This window comes from Pseudorasbora parva, chromosome 9 (assembly GCF_024679245.1).
Source record: "Pseudorasbora parva isolate DD20220531a chromosome 9, ASM2467924v1, whole genome shotgun sequence".
In the NCBI taxonomy this organism is placed as follows: Eukaryota; Metazoa; Chordata; class Actinopteri; order Cypriniformes; family Gobionidae; genus Pseudorasbora; species Pseudorasbora parva.
The window spans coordinates 12,131,395-12,153,880 of NC_090180.1; the positions used below are offsets into that span (position 1 = coordinate 12,131,395).

A 22,486-nucleotide genomic window follows, 5' to 3' on the forward strand; every position below is an offset into this window, starting at 1 on the left:
GGTAGTTGTCATGTTTACATATTGGGTAGGATTATAGGATGTAGAATAAGGTCTCGCAGAATAAGGCATTTTACTATTTACATTTTACATTTTACAAGGCAATTTACTAACAAATGGACACTATTCAATATTCATACTAATAAGGTGAGAATTGAACCCTAAAATTAAGTGTTAGCACTTTAACCAACATTAATCTATATTTAATTTATACAGTGAATACTATAGTGTTCCATTTAGGCCTAATTACTACATTTCTGTACCTGAATACTACAGTAAGACCTTACTTTACTTTTGTACTTTGTTATATTGTATTTATCTCTGCTTGCTAGTGTATTTGTTATTTTTACTGAATTATCACTTGTCTTTAACAATGATTAAAATTGAATAGTTAGGCTAGTAGTTTTTGCTGTGACATCGAATGCTTTAAGTAATAAATAAAAAGCAAAGTTACATTTGCCCCCTCCCCAAATTATATATATTTTTCTTGCTGGTCTGAAAAATGATCCAATCCGTGACTACTATGTAATATGATCCGAACTGTGATTGCACAAGAGATGTACACCACTCTATCTCACTGAGCAAAAATACAACAACAAAAAAAACATTTTAATCATTTTATGATGTCCAATAATTAAGATAAGGATTTCTCTGTTCCAAATAATAAAGAAAGCGGATGATCTTCCAGGGTTTGCAGAATTCTATTTAAGATATACAGAATCCAACAAAATAAAAACATTTAGTCTTTAAATTTAAATTGTTTTATGCTGTAGCAAAAAAACAGTTTGCAAGGACATTGATGAGCCAGCAAGCCTTCAGCTTGGGTTATCATACTGTCATCCACTCAGCAGGTTCATGACCCTAAAGTCAATGATTATCCCAGGCACTAGTGAGCCGTATTAAGAAATCTGTTCACAAACACCCTGTTCAGACCCTTTGGACGGCATGGCAGGCTTCTCCTCTGGAACGCAGGATTTGGAACTTGTTCCACCCTGTTACCTTTCCGTAGTTTGACATAATAAACATTAATTTGTAGATTTTCTTGTCTGATCCTAGTCCAAAACTGTCTCTTTAGAACTAGTCTAAGTAGCACTTAGCCAAGTCTTACTTTTCAGACCACTTTAACCGACTGTAGTTATAATGACTAACTTGTAAGGCCAGTCTAATCAGTTTATGCAACCGGCCACAGGGCTGAGGCTTGAAAGGAACATTTGACACAAAAGGAACATTTCACACAAAAATACAAAGTCTGTCGTTGTTCACTCATGTCATTCCAAACCTGCATTGGTTTTTTTTCTACAAAACAAGGTATTTTGAGAAATGGCCCAGTGTTTTTTTTAAAACAAATTAATTTTTCTGTATAATAATAGTGAATGGAGTCCAGTGTTGTCCATTCATTATATGGACAAAAACATTCTTCAGTATGTGCTTAATGATTTATTTTAGGAATGTTTAATACATTTTTAATCAAAACCGTCACAAATATGTGAACATTGTTGGTCTAAAGAATATTAGCAGGTCTCTCATAGATGCCTAACCGATGATCAGCCGTGTTTTTCCATGTGATTTAAGTCCCTTTCACTCATCGCAGTGTCTGAATATTGAATAGAAGCTTCTGGAGACCTTTAGCTGAGCAAGATGATGTTGATGCCAAATGATCTGTATTGCTCTCTATAATTATGTTACAGGACTAAATGATATTCTGGGCTTGTGCGGGACATTGCTGGGCTGCTGGAGCGTTGTGGCTTCATTGCAGCTATGGAGGATCAATTTCTGTATTGATTTCAGGCAAAAAGACTAGGCAAGAATCTCTGTAGATTGTGTTTAACTATTCCGCCTTAGGGAGGGAGGGGGGTGTGTTATGAAAGATGAAGTGTGCTTTGGAAAGGGGTCAAGTTGCCTACATTGAGATCATCATTGCATAAATGCTTCTAGTTATGAATTTGCCCTTTTCTGCATCTGAATGATGTTTCATTAGTATTAATTATAGTAGAGAACACACCTGAACTCATTTAGACATAGACATAGATTGGTGGACTCTTTGTTCTGGGTTGCTGTCATTTATAAATGTAAAAGTTTAGTAATTATGAGGATCTATTGACAGAAATGCAACATAATATACATATCTACGTTTTCAGTGGGGTGTAAAGACCTTACATAATGAACCGTTATGCTTTTATTACACACCACGGGTCCCCTTACAGTGAAGTCACCATTTTTAATTCACATTTCACAAGTGTTTAGTGCTTTGAACAATGTAAAACAACAAAGAGATGTTATTAAATAAATACAAATAATAAAAATAAGTTATATATTTAAGATTTCTAGGTCAAACAATATGAAGCAAATTTGTAACATCTTCAGGTAAATCTGAACAGATGGTCATGGAAATATCAGATTATCAGAGATATATATTTCAAGTGGATATATATATATATATATATATATATATATATATATATATATATATATATATATATATATATATATATATATATATATATATATATATATATATATATATAGTGTGTGTGGATTTAAAGGCTTGCCAATTCCTTATGACTGACATCAGACAACATCATTCCCTATCATTTGATCATATTCACTGTTCTTTTTCTGTATAGGGAACAGATTTTGCTTACTTTGGCAGGAAAAAGCCAGTATTGATTTGTTGTCTCAGTGGATCACTATGACCAGCAGAGAGTGATAAAGCCAGTCTCCAGAGCTCTCCCTGTGGAAATGAAACACAGCACATCACATGCAGCTTAAAATGCATTCTCTTTCCAGCCAAAGCCTGGCATGGTTTTAATGAAATGTATACACTTGCTTTTCTTTATGCGATTCTGCTGTGATTTCATTCTGTTGAATTCCACAGCTTTTTCTTCAACTCGATGCTGTGGTATTTTGAGAGGAGAAACCTACCTCACAGATGAAACTAGAACCTTGCTGACATTTTAAAACAGGTTTTATTTCAAGCGACAAAGCGATGTTGCCTCTTGTGAACAGAGTTCAATCTCATGATTACTTTATATATCTGGTAAAAGAAACCCATGATATTTCACCAATTACCTTACAACCTTTAGAAGTAAATACACAAAAAGCAATAACTACGCATAGCAACCTTCTGTTTGGTCATAAAATTTGTCTCACACTTTCATTTCCATCTTTGTTCCACTGAAAGCCTATTTGATATGAAATAGGCTGGTTTCCATCTAGAGCTTGTTCAACTGACACAGAGGGACTTTAGAAGAGATATTGATCTCTTCTTATATAGATCTTTTCTTCTTATAGATGTGTTTCCCCTTACACAATATTGATCTAATTGGCAAAGGTGCACAATGTTTTTCATTGCTTACAAGAAACAGCCTTCACTCTAAAAACACTCTAAACATACTGGGTATTTTTCTGTACTGGCTTTTATTAAGTCTTTTTCATCGCTAATACTTATTTGTTTATCCTTTTCGGCTCTGTGTGGACTGTGTGCCACTTTGAGGTTGCCGTCCATTTTCAGATCTGTTCATCTGCGACTGGTCAAACATGGCTTTACTCGCTCATTATTACTTCTGCTTCTCAGACTGAGCCTATTATAGCAAATAAACAGTAGCTTGACTGACTCAGTTATCAGCAGTCCCAGCAAGGGAACAATACTGTACAATGTCTCTGAAATGAATGAAAACAAAGAAAACGTCCTTTAAACAATACTGTTTAAGATGATTATTCCATCTAGTTCAATCTGGGCTAAAATAGCTAAACACATTTCTACTAAAGTCACTTTCAAAGAAATTCTGTTCACTTTGCGGCCATATTTGCAATTTTGGGCATTCAAGACCAAGTCCTATCTATTTGAATAGGCAAATCCTGAAAAAAATCACAATTCAGTTTTCAATGATTGTGAATAAATGATTGTAAATTAATTTTAGACTTATGTTTACATTTGAATTATTTGAACTTTTTTCCACGGTTGTGTTGACATTTCTGTCTTTATAACTGAGGGGATTATAATCAGAGGAAGGTTAAGTTTACAATAAATTGTTTTAAATATTTTTCTCCTGGACGTTATTTTAAATAGGTCATTAAAAACAAATCTATTATTATCGAAACACTTATATCGTGATACCGTTTTCAGCCATATCGCCCAGCCCTACGAGCAACACGCCACAACTGAAGAAAATAGAAACCATTATAATTAGTGATGCTGTCTACACTGGATACAGACTTTTATTTTACCTTAATTAAAAATACTATCTTTTATTTCACAATGATTCAAATTATAATATAATGCTAATAAAACAATAATGCTAACTTAGGTCAATATTTTATGTTCACTTTTTTTGTCACCACTGCATTTCTGTGTGCTTTTCTGGTTTTCTGTGTTCTAGTCTCCATCTTTTGCCTGTTTCCCTGGATCTCCCTGTTTGCCTGAGTCTTAGACCTTGTTGCTATCTAGATTGTTTACCCTGTGATTTTCACCTTCTGCCTGTTATTTGGATTATGATTTTGGAATTCCATAATAAAGCTCAATATGCGACAACTTGGGTGCTTTTGCTCATCCCTACTAGCAGGATAGAATTATAATAAAAAATTAAAGTTTTTCATGCAAGACCTACCTTTCCAGCTCAGTGCTCTGTACCCCCAACAAAACCAAGAAGGATTTACACATGCTACATATTAATAGTGATATCAATAATTTATCTCTCATGTTTCTAAGAGTAAATAGAAACAGCCTGGAAGGACTTTTTCCTCCCTCTCACTATATTTGTTGCCAAACATAAGTCATTTGGAAAGTTTTGTAGCATAAAATGGCAAAAACAACATTAAAATTTGTTTAGGGAATGGTGCATGACTGATTGTAAACTGAATTAATTGGATAAATATTCACACAGATAACGCACAGAGTCATCACGGCGTCCATGTGTCATGTCAGGAATTTTTTTGTCAATGTCCTCTTTTTAGGTGAAGGTTTTTCTGACACCTGGCTTACGGGCCAGAATGCCAAAGTAGCTTATTTCAATTTGCTCCTGGCCTCCTGTTCTGGCCTTTGTCAGATAGTGTTTCAGCACAGTGAAATGACTGTGGACATGGTATTCTTTTACACTGCAAAGAGCATGAAATTGGTATTAGTGTGATGGTAATGGTTGCTTCTCCCTCACTTGTTCTCCTCTCTCTCAGTAAACTGCCTGTTAATTGTGTTTGTCATTAAAAGATCCCACACTGGTGCCTGCCTTCAGCTCCTCGAGTGTGGTGGGGTGATTTGACTGGCAGGCGTGAAGGTGCCGTGCCGTGCGTATTTGAAATGAAGGTTGCTCCTGAATCAAATGATGATGGTCCCCATCATGGCTCTCATTTCACACTTTGCCGTTTCAGTCGGACCCCTCTTTATTGGCCCCGATGCACTGCCGCTATAATCAGCGTTGTCATAGACGGCTTTGAAGGACCTTGGATTGAGCGTGCTTTGTAGTTCATATCAATGTTTTATGCTTTCAACTTTGTGGAACACAACTGCATGATTATCTTTGATTTTTCTTCATTTATGCTGCAAAACTCATATTATTCAATGTTGGGGGATGTTTGTTCTATATGTAATTTGTTGCAATATTGAGTTATTCCGTGAAAAAGTTAAGGTACTTTTGCATTCCTTCTAACCGTTAGTTGAGTGAGAGTGGCGGTGCTATGGAGATCTTTAGGTTTCAGGCATTTTTCTTTTTTTTGGAACTGCTTTTTTACGCAGTGTTTATCTTTCAAAATCATTTGAATGTCATGGTATATACCACCAGGGCTTGACATTAACTTTTTTTGCTCACAAGCCACTGGCTAGTGGTTTAGTTACAAGCCACACAGCATTTTCATTGGCCACATATCATGGGGAAAAACTGCCATATAACTGTTTTTAATATATCTCATAATTTGGCAGGAGGTATATTTGGCTTCTGTCACTTTAAGACCTGGTGCACAGATCTGTTATACTGTACGAGTAGTATTATCATTATAATCAAGTTTCTTGATTATTACGCATGAAGGAGAGTATAGTTCCTAGCCATATCGGTCTAGAATATTGCAACTTTTCATTTTCCATCAGTCTTAGTACACGATCTAACTATACACATCACAACATGTAAATAAGTAAATGTTGGCATTATTTTGTCACTGATTGAGCAGTAGGCTAGCTGGAGCCGTTTACCTCCAGTCTTTTTGCTAAGCTAGGCTATGTATGGACTTATCTAACTCTGGGGGTTACGGCGAATAAGCTTAAGTCCCAAAAAGCTGGCGTGTTCCTTTAAAAGACTACAATGTGTACGAATGTATATATTATATATAAAATGAAATCCGCTAAAGTGGCTAGTAGGAGTGACCGCATTACACGGCACTGCTGAAATCCACCCGCATTTGGCGAGTTGGCGGGAGTTAATGTCAAAAACCCTGTATGCCACGTATAAAAATATGGCATAACTACTGTATATTTACATAGAATTTACAAGGAACAATGTATAATGTTGCTATCTAAGGACGTTTTTTATTCCAACATAGGGCACGGGGTGCACTTTCATTTGTCAAAAATAACTTAGCAATTGATGTAAATTTAGCAAATAATGAGTTACTTTACTAATAATAATCTGATCAATAATCTAATGAAAATAATAATTTGATTATGTAACATGCAGCATGCAAAAATATAATAATGGTGCTATATGAATTGCATTCCAGATAGCAACTTGTTTACTTCAGCCTGTAGTTTATTTGTTCTGCATTAATTGAAAAATGTTTTACACATCATACCATAATGACTTTGCATTTATTGATGCTTTTGAACTTTTAATGATTTTTATTATGTTTAACTGTACTTCAGAGTATCCTCGCCTTGAACCCACGGGTGAAGACTTATGCAAATCTCCATTCCACTGTCTCTAAGAAGAATGAGAAGAAGCACTGGAAGAGAAACCCAGAGAGGAGCTGTGATGTGAGTATTGTTAAAAAAAAGAGAAGAAAATAAAAAGACAGTCTCTTCTGATGGGCTGGCTGAAAAACTCACTTCTCCAAACCTCTCACATATACTGCTGCCTTTGAGCTTTACATTAAATATTGAAGAAACAGCCAATGGGAAGGAAAGCCCTTGTCACAGCATTCCGAACTTACACGTCTTTCCTTGTTTGTGAAATGTTCACATGCTGCCGATTGTCACAATGCGTTATGGTTACAATGTACTTCTCAGAATGATGAAAATTAGAGGTTTAAGAAGAATAACTATAAGCCATGGAGATGTTGAATCTCCTGGAAGCCGTAGCCCCTCATATCCTCTTCTGTGAGCAAACTTTGTCCCAGTTTACCGATGATAATGAGTACTCTGTGATGTAGTTTATGGTGTGGTGATTCAATGATTATGTCGGTGATGGCTGTGATCATATTACTCTGATGAGCAGTAATAGGGCCAAAGATTATAATTCTATAATTAGTTCCAGCCGCCTAGTTTGTCCAATTATTGTAGAGATTCAAATTTTGACTCTTTTTGCCCTTTTGCTTACAATTTGTCAGTGAGTAATTCTCTAGCACTCATCAGAAAACTGCAGCAAAAGCCTAAAGGAGACATTATGAAAATGCATCATAAGCAGATGCCTCCCTCCCCCCAAATCCCCCAAGTGGATTAAATATTCCAAATTTCCTCTCAATTATTATCATATCCTGTGAGTCCTGTGAGTCAAGGCTCATAAGCATATTCAAATGTTCCTTTTAAATGCTTTTCCACCATGTGGCGACTGTGTTGATGAAATACCAAATCTTGTTTCCAGAGTTTGCATATTAATTAGCTGTTAAATTATACTACCAATTCCCAGCACTAAGCATTTTGTCTAATTAATAATAATAAAGCCCCCAAGATGTTGGATTAGACTAATCCTTTGCAGGGGAAAATGCTACACATAATTTCAAGAGAAAATGTCAATGGTTATCCCAGTCCCAACAATGCCGCAGTGTAATTGGAAATGTAATTATGTTTCATTTTACCACACAGATGAGTTTTAATACCACACAGAAGCTCTGAGATTAGTCTCCTGTGACATAGGGTTGACCAAGGTCAAGCATTTTTGCATTTGAAATGACAACACAAAATAACACGAAGCTATAATAAAATTTGCTGATAACAGACACATCTCAAACTTCATCATACACACTAGTATAGAGGAGACAGTTTCCTTTATATTTTATTTGTTACTAGTCTTGACTATGGATAGGAGATATGCTGTTTATTTAAAATTCCGTACAACGTTCTATCAAGGTAAATATCATCAATATTATTATCAGTAACAGTACGGACACCTCTATTAAAGGGATACTTCACAGCTTTTTCATATTAAACTATTTTATTCCCTTAACTAAAGCGAGTTGATACATACCTCTCTCGTCTGAATGCATGCACTTAATCTCTCTGACTATCTGATAGCATTTAGCTTAGTCCACTAAGCTCAGTTCATTCACTATGGTACCAAACAGAGATCAAGTTAGAAGCGACCAAACACCTCCGCGTTTTCCCTCTTTAAATACAGTTACACAAATAGTTGAATGATCAAGTATGGTGACACAAAATAAGACGTGGCACTTTTCTAAGCAAGCATTAAAAAGGAGAACTATAATATTTGGCGAAATAGCACTTCTGAGAGTACTTCGACTCGGCGCAGTAAAAAGTCCCGGCTGAAAAATCCTTCCTCAGATGATGTGAAATGAGATGTGAGGGAGGATGTTTCAGCCGGGACTTTTTACTGCACCGAGTCGAAGTACTCTCAGAAGTGCTATTCCGCCATACATATATATAGTTCTCCTGTTTAATCCGCTTAGAAAAGCGGCACGTTTTATTTTATGTCACCATACTAGGTCGTTCAACTATTCGTGTAACTGTATTTAAATAGGGAAAACATGGAGGTGTTTGGTCGCTTCTAACTTGATCTCTGTTTGGTACCATAGTGAATGAACTGGGCTTAGTGGGCTAAGCTAAATGCTATCGGATCGTCACCGCGCGTCAGAGAGATTAAGTGCACGCACTGAGACGCTTTAGTTAAAGGGGGGGTGAAATGCTGTTTCATGCATACAGAGCTTTTTACACCTTTAAAGACTTGGATTCCCATCCTAAACATAGACAAAGTTTCAAAAACTAATGTTGGACGTTTGATGGAGTATTTCTGTGTTAAAAATACTCCTTCCGGTTTCTCACAAGTTTCGGCGAGTTTTTTTCGAGTATGGGTCTACTTGACGTTAAATAGAGCGGAAGGTCCTTGTATGGGCTGTACGGGCTCTTCTCCCGGAAGGGTGCGCGCGCGCGTGACTAGAGGGAGAGAGAGGAAATGCACGCTGTAAACAGTCTCTCAGGTGCAGATCCAGTCGTCCGTGAACACTTATGTGGCGCGCCGCGCTCAACTTTATTCCTATGGGTGACGTCGAGCGACTTCAACGCTTCAGCACAGCATTCCGGGAAGGCAGCGCTGCATTTGAACCGATTTGAACGCAGAAATGACGGGAAGCTTCAAGGCATCGCTTCAGTCGCGTCGCAAAGTGGATTTCCACGGTCACTGCTGTCACAGGACTTCACCAAATCATACCAAAGAAGTGTGTTTTTGACAGAGCGGTCCTGCTTTGGAAGATGCCGGTGAGTAAATCAACTTCAAATGTCTCTGCTATTGGCTACCGTCGCATGAGTAAACATCAGTAAACGATACGATCGCGTGCTTCGTCATTCAAATGCGCTAACGGTTACTCCATTGTTGTTCTGTATAACGTTACACTATTCTGACTCTGACGTGCAAAACCGTTTTGCTTGCTACCTCTAAGGTCTAGTCACATACAATAGTCCATAAACCGAATCATGTCCTCATAAACTGCACACAAAGGCCCCTAAATACAGTACATACCACAGAGATGGACATCCTGATGTTGCCGTTTCTCCTGTTCAATTTATTTCAGCCTCAGATTTGATTGTGGATCATTATCTGTATTAGCTGAGATAGATGGGTTTCTCCACGCTTGAGGACGTCACCGCTTTGCGCGCTTGTCATTCTTTAGCTCCGCCCACACGATACGCCTCCAGGCGCTCGTTTTTTTCCGGAAAGACTCGGTACAGCCCATATTTCTTTTATAAATATGATAAAACTAAAGACTTTTCGGAGATATGAAGGATGCAATACTACTCTATAGGTACTCAAGATTGACATGAGATTGACTGAAACTGAGTGTTTCACCCCCCCTTTAAGGGAATAACAGTATAATATGAATAAGCGGTGAAGTATCCCTTTAAATGGAACATGTTTGCAGTTTGTAAAAATCAAGTATCAAAAATACTTGAAGATTGATCCATCCATCCCTAATGCTGCCATGCGGTTGTATTATGGGCTGTTAACATATGTTATGCTCGTGATGTGAGTGAAACATGCTCCGACTTTTAACAAACCCTGCACCTCACTACAAGCAAAACCATGCAACTCTTCCTCTCCAAACTGCTCACATATTCTACTATCAAGTCAAAATGATATAGTCAGATGTTTGAATGTGCTGAGTAGATCATATATTCTGTTAAATCTTTTGAGTGATATTAATAATAACAGAAAATCCTTCTCGTGGCATTCAAGGCATCACATTTTGAAAAATTAAAAAAGTGTAATGCAAAACAGACTGTATTCTTGATTAGTCTCTTCTGAATCTGTATCTTGGCGGAGGTTTCTGCAACACAAGGTTGCCAGTGGAAGAAAAGAATTCAGTGGAGGTTCATAAAAGAACTATATCAGAATATTAGATGGCTCACTGGATTGGTTTCTTATTCACCACCCATCTGTGTTATAATAAAATGTAGTAACTCTCACTCATGCCATAAATTAACTCAGTCTGTGAAATCGAGTTAGCCTCAATCTCAATCGTGTTGTGATTTTATTTTCTTGGCGCCTCAGCCGTATATACGTGCGGGGGAATTTCCTGGCTGCTCATCCCTTTGAATTTCATTAAATAGCTTAAGTCAGTTGTCACAATGGCTTCTGTGAAACTGTATTAGCTTATGGAATAAAGAAAACAGTTTAAGCAGCTTGAACTTTGCTTCCTAAAAAGGGAGGGGTGGGGGAATCCTCTTTAATGTTTCTCTGAAAATGTCAGCCATGTCATGTTATAGTGTTAAATGGCACCAATTAATCCTTCCGTTTTAAAGTAGAAACTCATAAATCTTTAAAAGCAGGATAATCTCTGAGCAGTCTACCCAACGGCATAATCCTACAGTGTGGTCGTATTTAAATAGGCAGCATACAGAATATTCCTTATGTTCTTTAAGATTTATAACTATTAAGAGGATGTTTGGTTATCATTCTGATTTAAGGATTATTATATTTCTCTCCTTATAACAGCATTGGTCAATATAATCAGTATTTGTCATGTTTTATAAATGAGTAATAATTCAGGGTGCAAATAACAAGGAGATTCAAAACAAAAGGTTGACCTTAAGACGTTTTAATAAAAAAAAATTCAGTGTCAGAATGCTTATTTTCAACTGCGGCAAAATAGATAGACGCTTATGTCCTTTCCCAAACATAATATATATTATGGTTATTATGGTAACAAACTGCTGGAAACATTGATAAGTTGTTTAGTGTCTGTGAAAGAACTATTAGGCCGTCATTTAAAGGTGGGGTAAGTCTTATTTCAAAACCGTTTTAGAAAAAGGACACGGGCCGAGTGGAATAACAAACTTTTAGCCAATCAGCAGGTAAGGGGCGTGTCTACTATTGATAGTGAGAAGAGCGCTCGCTCTGTGTCACATTCAAAACACACGAGTCACACATGACGGACATTAGCCGAGAACTAGCCTAATATATGCTGCTTGACTATGCTCGTGTGTCATGTTCGCTTGTTAGTCCATTTGCGATCGTATTGTGGCTCACTTCAGCGATGATAAAGACCCGTTTATTTCCGCACCTTATGGAGCATCTAAATCTCCTTACCGTGTGTTTCAAGCATCAGCTCACACAATGTCTCCGACAAGTAAGATACTATACTCCTAATATATGTTTGTTTACTCTTTTCATGATCTATATAACCCTTATCCAGTCATAATTGTAATATGTCGTTAGCTGGACTGTAGTGCTTGTGTTCTATAGAGTTGTTCATGAGATCAGTTTGTGATTTTGTGATCGCTATGACTCTAATCTTGTCATAATTGTAATATGTTCGTTAGTTGGACTGTCGGCTCGTGTACTATCGAGTTGTTCACAAGAACGGTTTGTGTTTTTGTGATAGAAGGGATGACTTTTTCATTGAATATTCGACCTGGATTAGATACACAGAGATTCTGCCATAGCCGTTGATGCCTCTGGGTTTACGTATGTGTGGGGCGGCGCTATCAAAATAGGGGAGAGACCCTTTTGGGGGTAGGGGCGTGTTTGTTTTCTCTTGCATAAAATGGTAGCTATGAAATTAGTTTTTTAGCCTTATACAAGTGCTTTTGTTTTGAAAAGTACATATAGTTACTTTAATAAATGTCAACCTCACTGCAATAAATTCACTGTATAAATGACACACTGACACATTTGTTAAAAATGCACCTTAAAAATTCAGGAAATGTGCCGCTTTGTCCCAACAATGTCTCTCTGTGTTTTTCCCTCCCACAGTCTTGTGTGAATTTGGAGAACAACTTCGATGACATCAAGCACACGACTTTGAGCGAGCGTGGGGCACTTCGGGAAGCGCTGAGGTAAGCAGGTCTCCATGGCAACAGTCACAGTCAATGCAAAGAGGAGTTTCGGGTGGGCAGCCGAAGGAACGTGTGTGCATGTGCGTGCCGTTTTGCGAGGTGAGGACGAGTGTAGCGTCGTAAGTCATTCTTCATTATTGAGGGAATAGAGGGGTGTACAGGCAGCACTTGGCTCTGCTTTTCTCAGGGATTAATTTGTCGGAGGGAAGCCTCCCTCTGGGCTTTGCCTTGACTCTTCAACCCTGCAGTAGATGCTAAGGCTCGGTGCACAGTGAAAAATGTAAATGTTTAATTTGTTAGTTGAAAATGCTTTTGGGTATCCCAAGACAACATCAGAATACTTGATCATGAGGACCACTGGTGTTCTGGTGTTTGTAGTCCTAAAAACTATGCAAATTATAAAGATTTAAGCCTTATAAATAACCTGAACAGGGTCCCATCTAAAGTATATACAGCACGATCTTCATATGAATGACACTGTGTGCTATTACGCCTGTTTCCCACTAACATATGTATTTCTGCACCCATGATAACAGGTTACAACAAATAGCATGTAGCAGAAGTGTAGTGCACGTTAAGCTTCAAGTGTTTAGGCTCCGAGCCTATTTTTGCACTAGAGACCTGCTTATTAATATAAAGAATAATCTATTCATTCATTGTTTTAACACAGACGTATTTTGGGTTTGTTCTGATTAAATTGCAGTGATTAAGTTGTATTTAATCCACACTTTGGCCCTTGGGTTTTATCCTTTGTAAATTAATCACCATGTAATGTGATCTCCTTTTGTAATTAGATTTCATGATGGTATAGTGTCTAATAATTCTCAAAAGCTTTCTAATTCTTTGTTTTCGGCATATACAGTTTTTCGGTGATTGTTTTGCATACAATATCAAATGTTAGCAAGGATTAGCCAAAAATACATTGCAAGGGTCAATATTATCGATTTTTCTTTTATGCCAAAAATCATTGGGATATTAAGAAAACCATGAAGATTTTGTAAATTTCCTACCGTAAATATATCAAATATGTATTAGTAGCAGTAATATGCATTGCTGGATTTAATGTGGATAACTTTTTTTTAACGATTTTCTCAATATTTCGAATTTTTTGCACCCTCAGATTCCAGATTTTCGAATAGCTGTATCTCGGCCAAATATGTTGGCTGAGATACTGTCCTAATAAACCATACAACCAAACCAATTCATATGATGTATAAATTGACCCTTATGACTGCTTGTGTAGTCCAGGGTCACATCTGTGTAATCAAAAAAGTTTCATAACAGCATGTAATATGTTTTAAATATATGAACGTTTCCAAAAAATGTACGTCGCTAAATATGCTGGTGTGTATACAGTAAATGAAAATTGTTTCATTAACCATTTCATAATTTTTACACTTCAAAGCAAATATTAATACATTGGAATGTTCAGTTAATTTAATATTTTAACGTGTACATTTTAAATGTAGGATATAAACTACAGTTTAAAAAAATGGGTCAGTAATTTTTTTAATCACTTATACTTACCAAAGGCTGCCTTTATTTGTTTATAAAATACAGTGAAACAGTACTTTTTTGCAATGTAAAATAACTGTTTTCTATTTGAATATATTTTAAAATTTCATATATTCTTGTGATGGCTAAGCTGAATTTTCAACATCATTACTTAAGTCTTGATTATGTGCTCAAGAAAAATGTCTTATTATTACCAATGTTGAAAATAGTTTGGCTGCTTAATATTTTTGTGAAAATCGTAATACATTTTCTTTCATGGATTCTTTGATGAATAGAAAGAATAGTATTTAAAGGGATAGTACTATCAAAAATGAAAATTACCCCATGGTGTATATGACATTATTCTTTCAGACGAATACAATCTGAGTTATATCAAAAAATGTTCTGGATTATCCAAGCTTTATAATAGCAGTGAATGGCACCCCAAAATTTGAAACCCAAAAAAGTACATCCATCCATTATAAAATTAATCCATACAGCTCCAGGGGTTAATAAAGTCTTTCTAAAGTGAAGTAAAATATCTAGCTTCCCCCATCTGTATTCAACTTAAGAAGAAAATGTAATGCCTCACGCAGTTTAAAACGCTTATGCTACGTCCAACGTCATACTCCATGCCAGTTGCGCTTTTTTCGTAAGTCGAATATGGAAGGCGGTTCGTCGGAAGCTAGATGTTTTAAATAATATGTTTCTTACACAAACCCCTTATTATTCCCCTGGAGCTGTAGCGATTACATTTTATAATGGATGGATGCACTTTTATAGGCTTCAAATTTCGGGCTGCCATTCACTGCCATTATAATAATGTTTTAATATAACTGTGATTGTATTCATCAGATAAGAATGTCATATACACCTAGGATGGCTATAGGGTGAGTAAATCATAGGGTAATTTTAATTTTTGGGTGAACTATCCCTTTAATCGAAATTAACTTATTAAAAAAATCTTACCGATCCTAAACTTTTGAACAGTAGCCTATTATGTAGCTATATTGCCCACCACAAATAGAGCCACAGTTCGGTTAGATGTGAAACACGAGTCTGCTGTTGCAGTTATTCTGAAGTGACACTTATGTACTAATTATATGTGCGGTGTAAAACAGGAATTAGTTCAGAAGCATTTTGTTTTTAGTGATAAAAGTGAGTATGTTTTGACTTTAGATGAGCATTTCTCATTCAACCAAAGGATACTAGCACTGACAACAACTGGTAAAGACAGTTAGATCTTTTACCCTGTATCAGTTTCTGACATCTGTCTTTTCAACATAACGACCTATTCAAAACCACTGAAATAGCACCACATAATGACTTCATTTGAATAATATGTCTTAATTCTGCACGCTATCGAATATGCATGAGCACAGCATTGCATCTGCTGATCATGAATAAAAAACAAAACCCAAAACAGCAGCGAAAACCAAGCGATGGGAGAAGAAAGAGAGCTAGAGTGATATTGGAAACATTAATACATACTTTTGTCCTGCAGAGATTTGATTTTAATCCTTCTCTAAACGAGACACCCCTGCAGTGACTGTCGGCAGATTTGATGAAAGATTCAGGTTTTGTAACTGCTAATAATGCTGGACATGAAAGTCTGAGCGGCGCGCACTGTTCTGGTGCTCATCACAGGAGGCGGCTGGCTTATTTGGCCTGTTTGTTGGGCGCGGAGGAAGCCCCAGGTCTGGATCCCCAGTGTCTCAAAACAGCCAGGAAGTTGGCTCCTCATTAAGGACCACAGATTGGTTCACATAGTGAGGCAAAAGTTACTGAAATACTACTCTTTCATACCTCAAAACTCTTATCAAAGATGCTGCATTATAGCTCAAATAACTACATTTAACTTCATGTCAGTGAAATTGAGCATTCCAAGCTCTCGCAGCATGAATTCACTTTGATTTCAGAATAAATCAGATAATGACTAAAGAAAATTGTGATGTTTCATCCAGAGGAATTTCTTGATGATTATGGGTTAAGGCAGTTTAGTTGGCATATCGAATTGTTTATAGGGCCTACTTTGATATGGCAAAACATTTCTATTAAAACGCTAGTTTAAAAAGCAAATTTCTGACATATTCAGTTAATGGAGGCAGGTAGGTCTGTTTGTATATTTATTTAGTTCTCACTTATAAAATAATCATGAAATGTTAACTGCTTGTGGTACATCATGAACTGGTCTGTCCAAACCAAAGAGCTCTGGTGTGGCCACACTAGGGTTGGGAACCAAGAATCATTCTTATTTGATTTGTGTGAGGCAGTCGTTTTTTAAGAAATCAAACGCATAACTTTTGTTCACTCGTGTAGTTAAAGATATCAGATATATTTGGAAACAAATGAATAGGAAATACACCACCATTTAAAAGTTGGTAAAATAAAGATCTTGAAGATTTAAAGATTTTGAAGGAAGTCTCTTCTCACCAAGGCTGCATTTATTTGATTAAAATATAGTAAAAACTAATATTGTGAAATATTATTTTAATTTTAAATAACTGCATTCAATATTATTATATTTTCAATGTAATTTATTCCTGTGATGGCAAAGATACATTTTCAGCATCATTACTCCAGTCCTCTAGCCTGGATGCCAGCCGAACTCAGCCCCGCCCACAACATTTAAGCTTGGGCGGTTCGGTCTGGACTTGATCCATAGAGGAGTAATTATGGCCGAACAGAAACTGTTCTGACCAATGAAATCATCAGGGCGGGCTTTAGACGATGACGGACAGATAATAAATAGTAATGTAATCATTCACGTCATCAAAGGCGCTTGGGTTTTGGGTTTTAGGCGTTTTGGATTTGTTCAAATCCTAAACGGAGAGCTTGTTTGTATATGCATTCACCTTCACTATTTCTCTCTGAAATGATGATCATGTTGGTAAGCTCTGTGTACCCTTAAATTCTTTTTTTTTACAACACCGGCCAAGTTTTTACCATTTACAACTTTAAAACTTTTGATCAAATTTTATACATACTTGCTAAATAAAAGTATTAGGGCCAAATTTACTATAACAGTGATCTACTGGCGAACACGCAAATTAAAGAACACAGATGTTGCATTTCCAAAAGCATCTAGTGTGCTGTCAGAGAGGGCATTCAGTGTGAGGGCAGATCTTTAAAGAAAGACGCACAAGTCTGGGACCACAGTCAGTCAGCAATATACTTTTCCTTCATTATAATATGGAGTAATCAAAGCAAGGCCCAGTGATCAAATTAATTTGTTAAGTAGTCAATGTATTTACTTTTATTTATTTTGTATTATTATTATTTTTTTAAATTATGCAATAGCCTGTTAAGCAAGCTATAAGAAATCTGTGAATTTATTTTAAAGCATTTTATTTATTTCATTTTGTATTTAATTTGTTAAAATTATATAGGCTATTTTCAGAGTTCTCTGTGTTAGGTTAGGTTAGTTATTTCAGAGTTACTCATTTGGTGAATGTGTAGTCAATGCAGTAGCCTTAAAACTGAGGTGCTGCTTTTAAATCGTTTTTTGGTTAACTTATTTAAATGCAATCGTGTTTAAAGTCTGTTATTCTGGATGTTAAAGGAACTGTATGTAAGAAATGCATTTCAATTAATCATAAAATGGCCCTGATATGTCACTAGACATTAAGAAATCATGTTAATTTCAAATACTTATATCACTGACAACAGTAGTTCGGCCAGGATATTGTCATTTAAAAGTTGTTGTTGCAGCCCTCAACTGATGTTGATGGTGTCATGTTGTGTTTTGGCCTGAAGCTCCGCCCTCCACCTATCTACCAATCACGAAGTCAGTAGTGTTTCAGCATCTGGGTTGCCAGCTCTGCTCTAGTTACCACAACTGCAGCTACAAACGTTCCGTCTGGATCCTGCAGCATATCTGGCAACCTCGAATCGGGGGAGGGGGAGAGGGGATAAACCGGCAGTACCAGTTTTGGCCACAATCTTACATACACTTTCTTTAATATTTAGTCTGTCATGTACATTTTTCACAAGCTGTGAGATAAAGTCCGCGGGAGTGGAACACAGGTTGCGGGAGCGGACGGTCGTGGACATACTCCCGGCCATGCTTGCATGTCAAATTGTTCCTTTTGTGCATGGTCCAGATAATTGCAAGCAGCTTTATTTATTATTGAAATTCTCATCATTTCGCAATGGAATTGCATTTCTTTTCCCTAGTATTTCTTTTCCTTTAAATAACTTTTATGTTTTGTTAGGGAACTGGAACAGAATCACTAAATTCTTAACGATTTCATCCTCGTTACAAGAGTTTTCACTAGACTTGTACTAATGGTCTGAAAGGTGAATTTGGATTTATATGATGCATTTTTCTATTTAAAAGTGAGGATTTCAAAGCTGACAGCTGCCTTTAGTGTCTGTTTTCGAACCGATTTCACAGATGCCAGATGAATGAAGTCAAGTAACATGTTGCGTTGTTAATATGATAAGCTTTAATGAGGAATAACTCCTCTTATTATTCTCTGCTTCACCACACCCCTGACAGAAGCCCTTTTCCTTTTCCTGTACTTTCTTTGACACAGGAGCCACAGTATATAAAGGTGGATTGATCATTAAAAACGTTCTCTCATCCCAGCTGTCCCACCACCAAGTCTGAAAGGAGGCCCCTTTGATTCGGAGCCAGGCTTAATTGGTCGTATCTAAAATGGTTTAAGTAATTAAGATGACAGAGCCGGTCTGTGAGAGGACACTTTCCTCATGTCCTCTCTGAGAGGTCTGGCACCTCTCTAGGGTCCTCATTATGATTCGGTCCCCACAAGTTACATGTCCTCACAAGTGAGGATTTTGATGGGTATCTCTCCAACTTGACCTCCCCCACACACACACACATGATAAATTCATCATTTCTACAGAAGAGCATTTGGGATTAAGTTGGTAGTAGTGGGAGGCAGTAGGTGATTTGACAGCGATCACTAATGCCCACGTTGGTTTTGAAATGAGCTAACATTGTATCATGTTTTGAGTAATGCACGAGCTGTGTGTTATTGCACGAGAACAAGTGTGCTAGTGGGATCCTAAAGAGACCACAAGGAATACCTGTTTTTTTAAAATGTAATTTAAAGGGTTAGTTCACCCAAAAATTTAAATTCTGTCATTTATTACTCACCCTCATGCCGATAAAGACCCGTAAGACCTTTGTTCAAATTAAGATATTTGTTGAAATTCGATGGCTCAGAAAGGCCTCCATCGGCAGAAATGACATTTTCTCTCTTAGTGAAGTTTTATTAACTAATTTTCGGGAGGAGCACTAACAGATAATTAAACAACGGAGCCGTCAGCTAATCAAACCTAATTAACAAGGGGAGCACGTCAGATAATTAAACCTAATTAAACACAAGTGACTAAGTAAACACACTAAGGGTGCTTTCACACCTACCTAGTTTGGTCCGGATTTTCGGACTTTTCAGTTTGGTACAAACCAAAATTACAGGTGTGAAACCTCCCTCGGACCATGGTCCGGACCAAATAGACGAAATTTGGTCCGACGAAAAGAGCTAGTCTCGGTCCGGACCAAACAGAACAAAGGTTCGGTTCGTTTCTTGTGTGAAAGCATTTTCTGTATAGTTCGGACTTTCAGACCATTTACAGGAAGTTCTGGTGTAGGATTAGTGAAAAAACACAGATTAAACTCACAGCACATGCAGTGATGGAGCGCGGAGCATTTTAAACAGAACCGCTTGTGTAGTCATGTCAGCTCGCGTGAACTGCGTGCTCTGCGTGCTCTGCTTGACTATATGAGTTTCGGTTTATTTATGAGACCGCTCCAGTTCATGTGCAACGCAAATAATCACTCCGTCACGGGATGTTATATTATTTATTTAAGCTTATTTATTAAATTCAGGCAAACGATGAAACATTTATTAAAATTAAGATACAAAATAAAGCTTTCTACAAAACAAATCTTAATGAAGTGGTCAATATTATTTCTGACTCGATCTCTTTGACATATATTGCACATCTGTGCACGTTTCATAATCAATATAGCCTAGATGAAATTTAAAAATAACATTATAATATTTAAACATAACTATAAAATAAAATACATTGTTTGGCTAAAAAGCCTATCTTCTAGGAGCTCCTCCTTTCCTGTCGGCGCCGATAAAATGTTTGCACAACGAGGACGTTCATTTGGTGAATTTGCCTCGAGTATAGTTGGTGCTGCATATAGTAATGCCATAATATTAACAGGCAACGATGCGTCTGTTCATTCATTCTTGTCAAAGTTAGCCGCTGAATTGACAACACACTGACGTCAGACGCACGTCCGCTAACAAACCAATCAATGTTAAGATTCTGCCCACATAGATGATGACGACAGGACGCCAGTGCGTCATGTAAAGTTCTTTGGTGCGCTAACATAACTGCAATGTGAAAGCACTACAGTGGTTCTACAATCATTTTTTGAAGCGACGAGAATATTTTTTGTGCGCAAAAACAAATAACGACTTGTAGTAGAAATGTAGTAGTAGAAATGTGAAATTATATTTGAATTTGGTGCCTTCTAGACTGAGAAAAGACAGAAAATGTATTGTTGTCTCATGGGGATGAAAGACAACAATTCCCAGAATACTTCGATACCCTGTGAGGCCACTCCCAAAACCACCGCTACTGAATCACTGTGACTGGATGACTTACCCACCGTGTTCATTTTCATAAAATTAGTTCAGTTAGAGAACAGACACTACAATTAAAAACCGAACGTGTCTGTTTAACATAATGTGATTTAGCCACTGAGCGAGTGTCACAGCACAAACGCAGCAGGAGTCAGATAACCTTCATCGTGATGAATGAGCTGAATGAGCTTGTGATGAGGCAGCAGTGGCTCAGTGGTTTATGGTTCGATCCCCGGTTCCACCTGACCAAGTGTCGAGGTGTCCTTGAGCAAGACACCCAGCTGCTCCCGATGAGCTGGATGGCGCCTTACATGGCTGACATCGCTGTCAGTGTATGAATGGGTGAATGTGAGGCAAAAATGTAAAGTGCTTTGGATGGCCATAGGGTCTGTTAAAGGCGCTATATAAATGCATTCCATTTACCATGAGAGCTGAGGTAATCGCATCCGTGGCATACATTCACAGCGCTTGTTTAGTCTGGTGCGTTTTCAGTTCATTCGAATATACTCCAGGGTTTGTAATGATACAAAGCCATATGCTAATCACTGAAGTCACCCTTTAATGAATAAGCGTATTCAGGATTCGGCTGATTCAAAACACTGATTCATTACAGTTTGAAGCTTCACAAAGCAGTGTTTTGAAATCGGCCATCTCAATATGTCATTATTTAGTTTTATTTATTTTTTTGCACAAAAACTATTCTTGTCGCTTCATAGAATTATTGTAGAACCACTGTAGTGAGATGGGCTTTGTAACAACGTCTTTAGTGCCTTTTATGAGTCTTGAGAGAGGAAATGACTTTGGTGTCAATGAGTGACTTTCTGAGCCATCAGATTTCAACAAAACTATCTTCATTTGTGTTCGGAGGTCTTACAGGTGTCAAATGACATGAAGGTAAATAATTAATGACAGAATTTTCATTTTGGGGGAACTAACCCTTTAAACCTCAACATTTACAAAACCTAAAAATTAATGTATTCATATTAATTAAATCCTTATTAATAAGAAGATTTCAGATCCGGTGCTATTAGGTCACTAATCAAGTCAATTTGTGGCATTGTTCATGTACAGCTCTTTGGACCATTCTTATATCATGCTGGAGAATCAGGTCTTCATCAGCTTTTAATCATGGCGTTTATTTTTTATTTTTTTAATGTTCCTTGAGATTCACTATTGATTTTAATAAAGTTCAGTCATGATAACTTACAGGAAAGTTGTATAAAAAATATTAATTTCTTTAATATCAATATGAAATCAAAACAGACCATTTTTATTTTTTATGGAATATTGCAGTTCTTATTGTAAATGATTTATCCATGACCATAATTGTTTTTATTCACGTTTCTTTGAAATCGAAATAGCTTCCCTTTCCTCATGCAACAACATCATTTCTCTTCGCTGACAACCACAAATGAACAGCAGTGGGCGGGTTCTATGGTGTGATGATGTAAAAACTATTTGTCAATGTCATTTGCTAGAGGCGGTTAAATTAAAATCTATTTCCCAAAACCAGATCCCAAACCCATTTTTGGAGCCTACGTTATGCTTTATTTATAATGAAGAGGACTTTTTAAGTTATGAAACTTGCAGGATTTAATGCTACAAAGACCTCTTTGTAGCATTAAAACAGCCTAGAAATCTAGACGCACCCTAGTTGCAG

At 37.0% G+C, this 22,486-nt stretch overlaps 1 protein-coding gene across 1 annotated transcript in view; it reads left to right on the plus strand.

The window, feature by feature from the left end:
• Positions 1-22,486, plus strand: part of dpydb (dihydropyrimidine dehydrogenase b) — a 162,353-nt gene that overhangs the window by 4,057 nt on the left and 135,810 nt on the right. The window contains exons 2-3 of the mRNA XM_067453948.1: positions 6,842-6,952; positions 12,621-12,703. Of these exons, the coding sequence (XP_067310049.1) occupies positions 6,842-6,952; positions 12,621-12,703 (194 nt within the window). The remainder of the gene's footprint in view (positions 1-6,841; positions 6,953-12,620; positions 12,704-22,486) is intronic.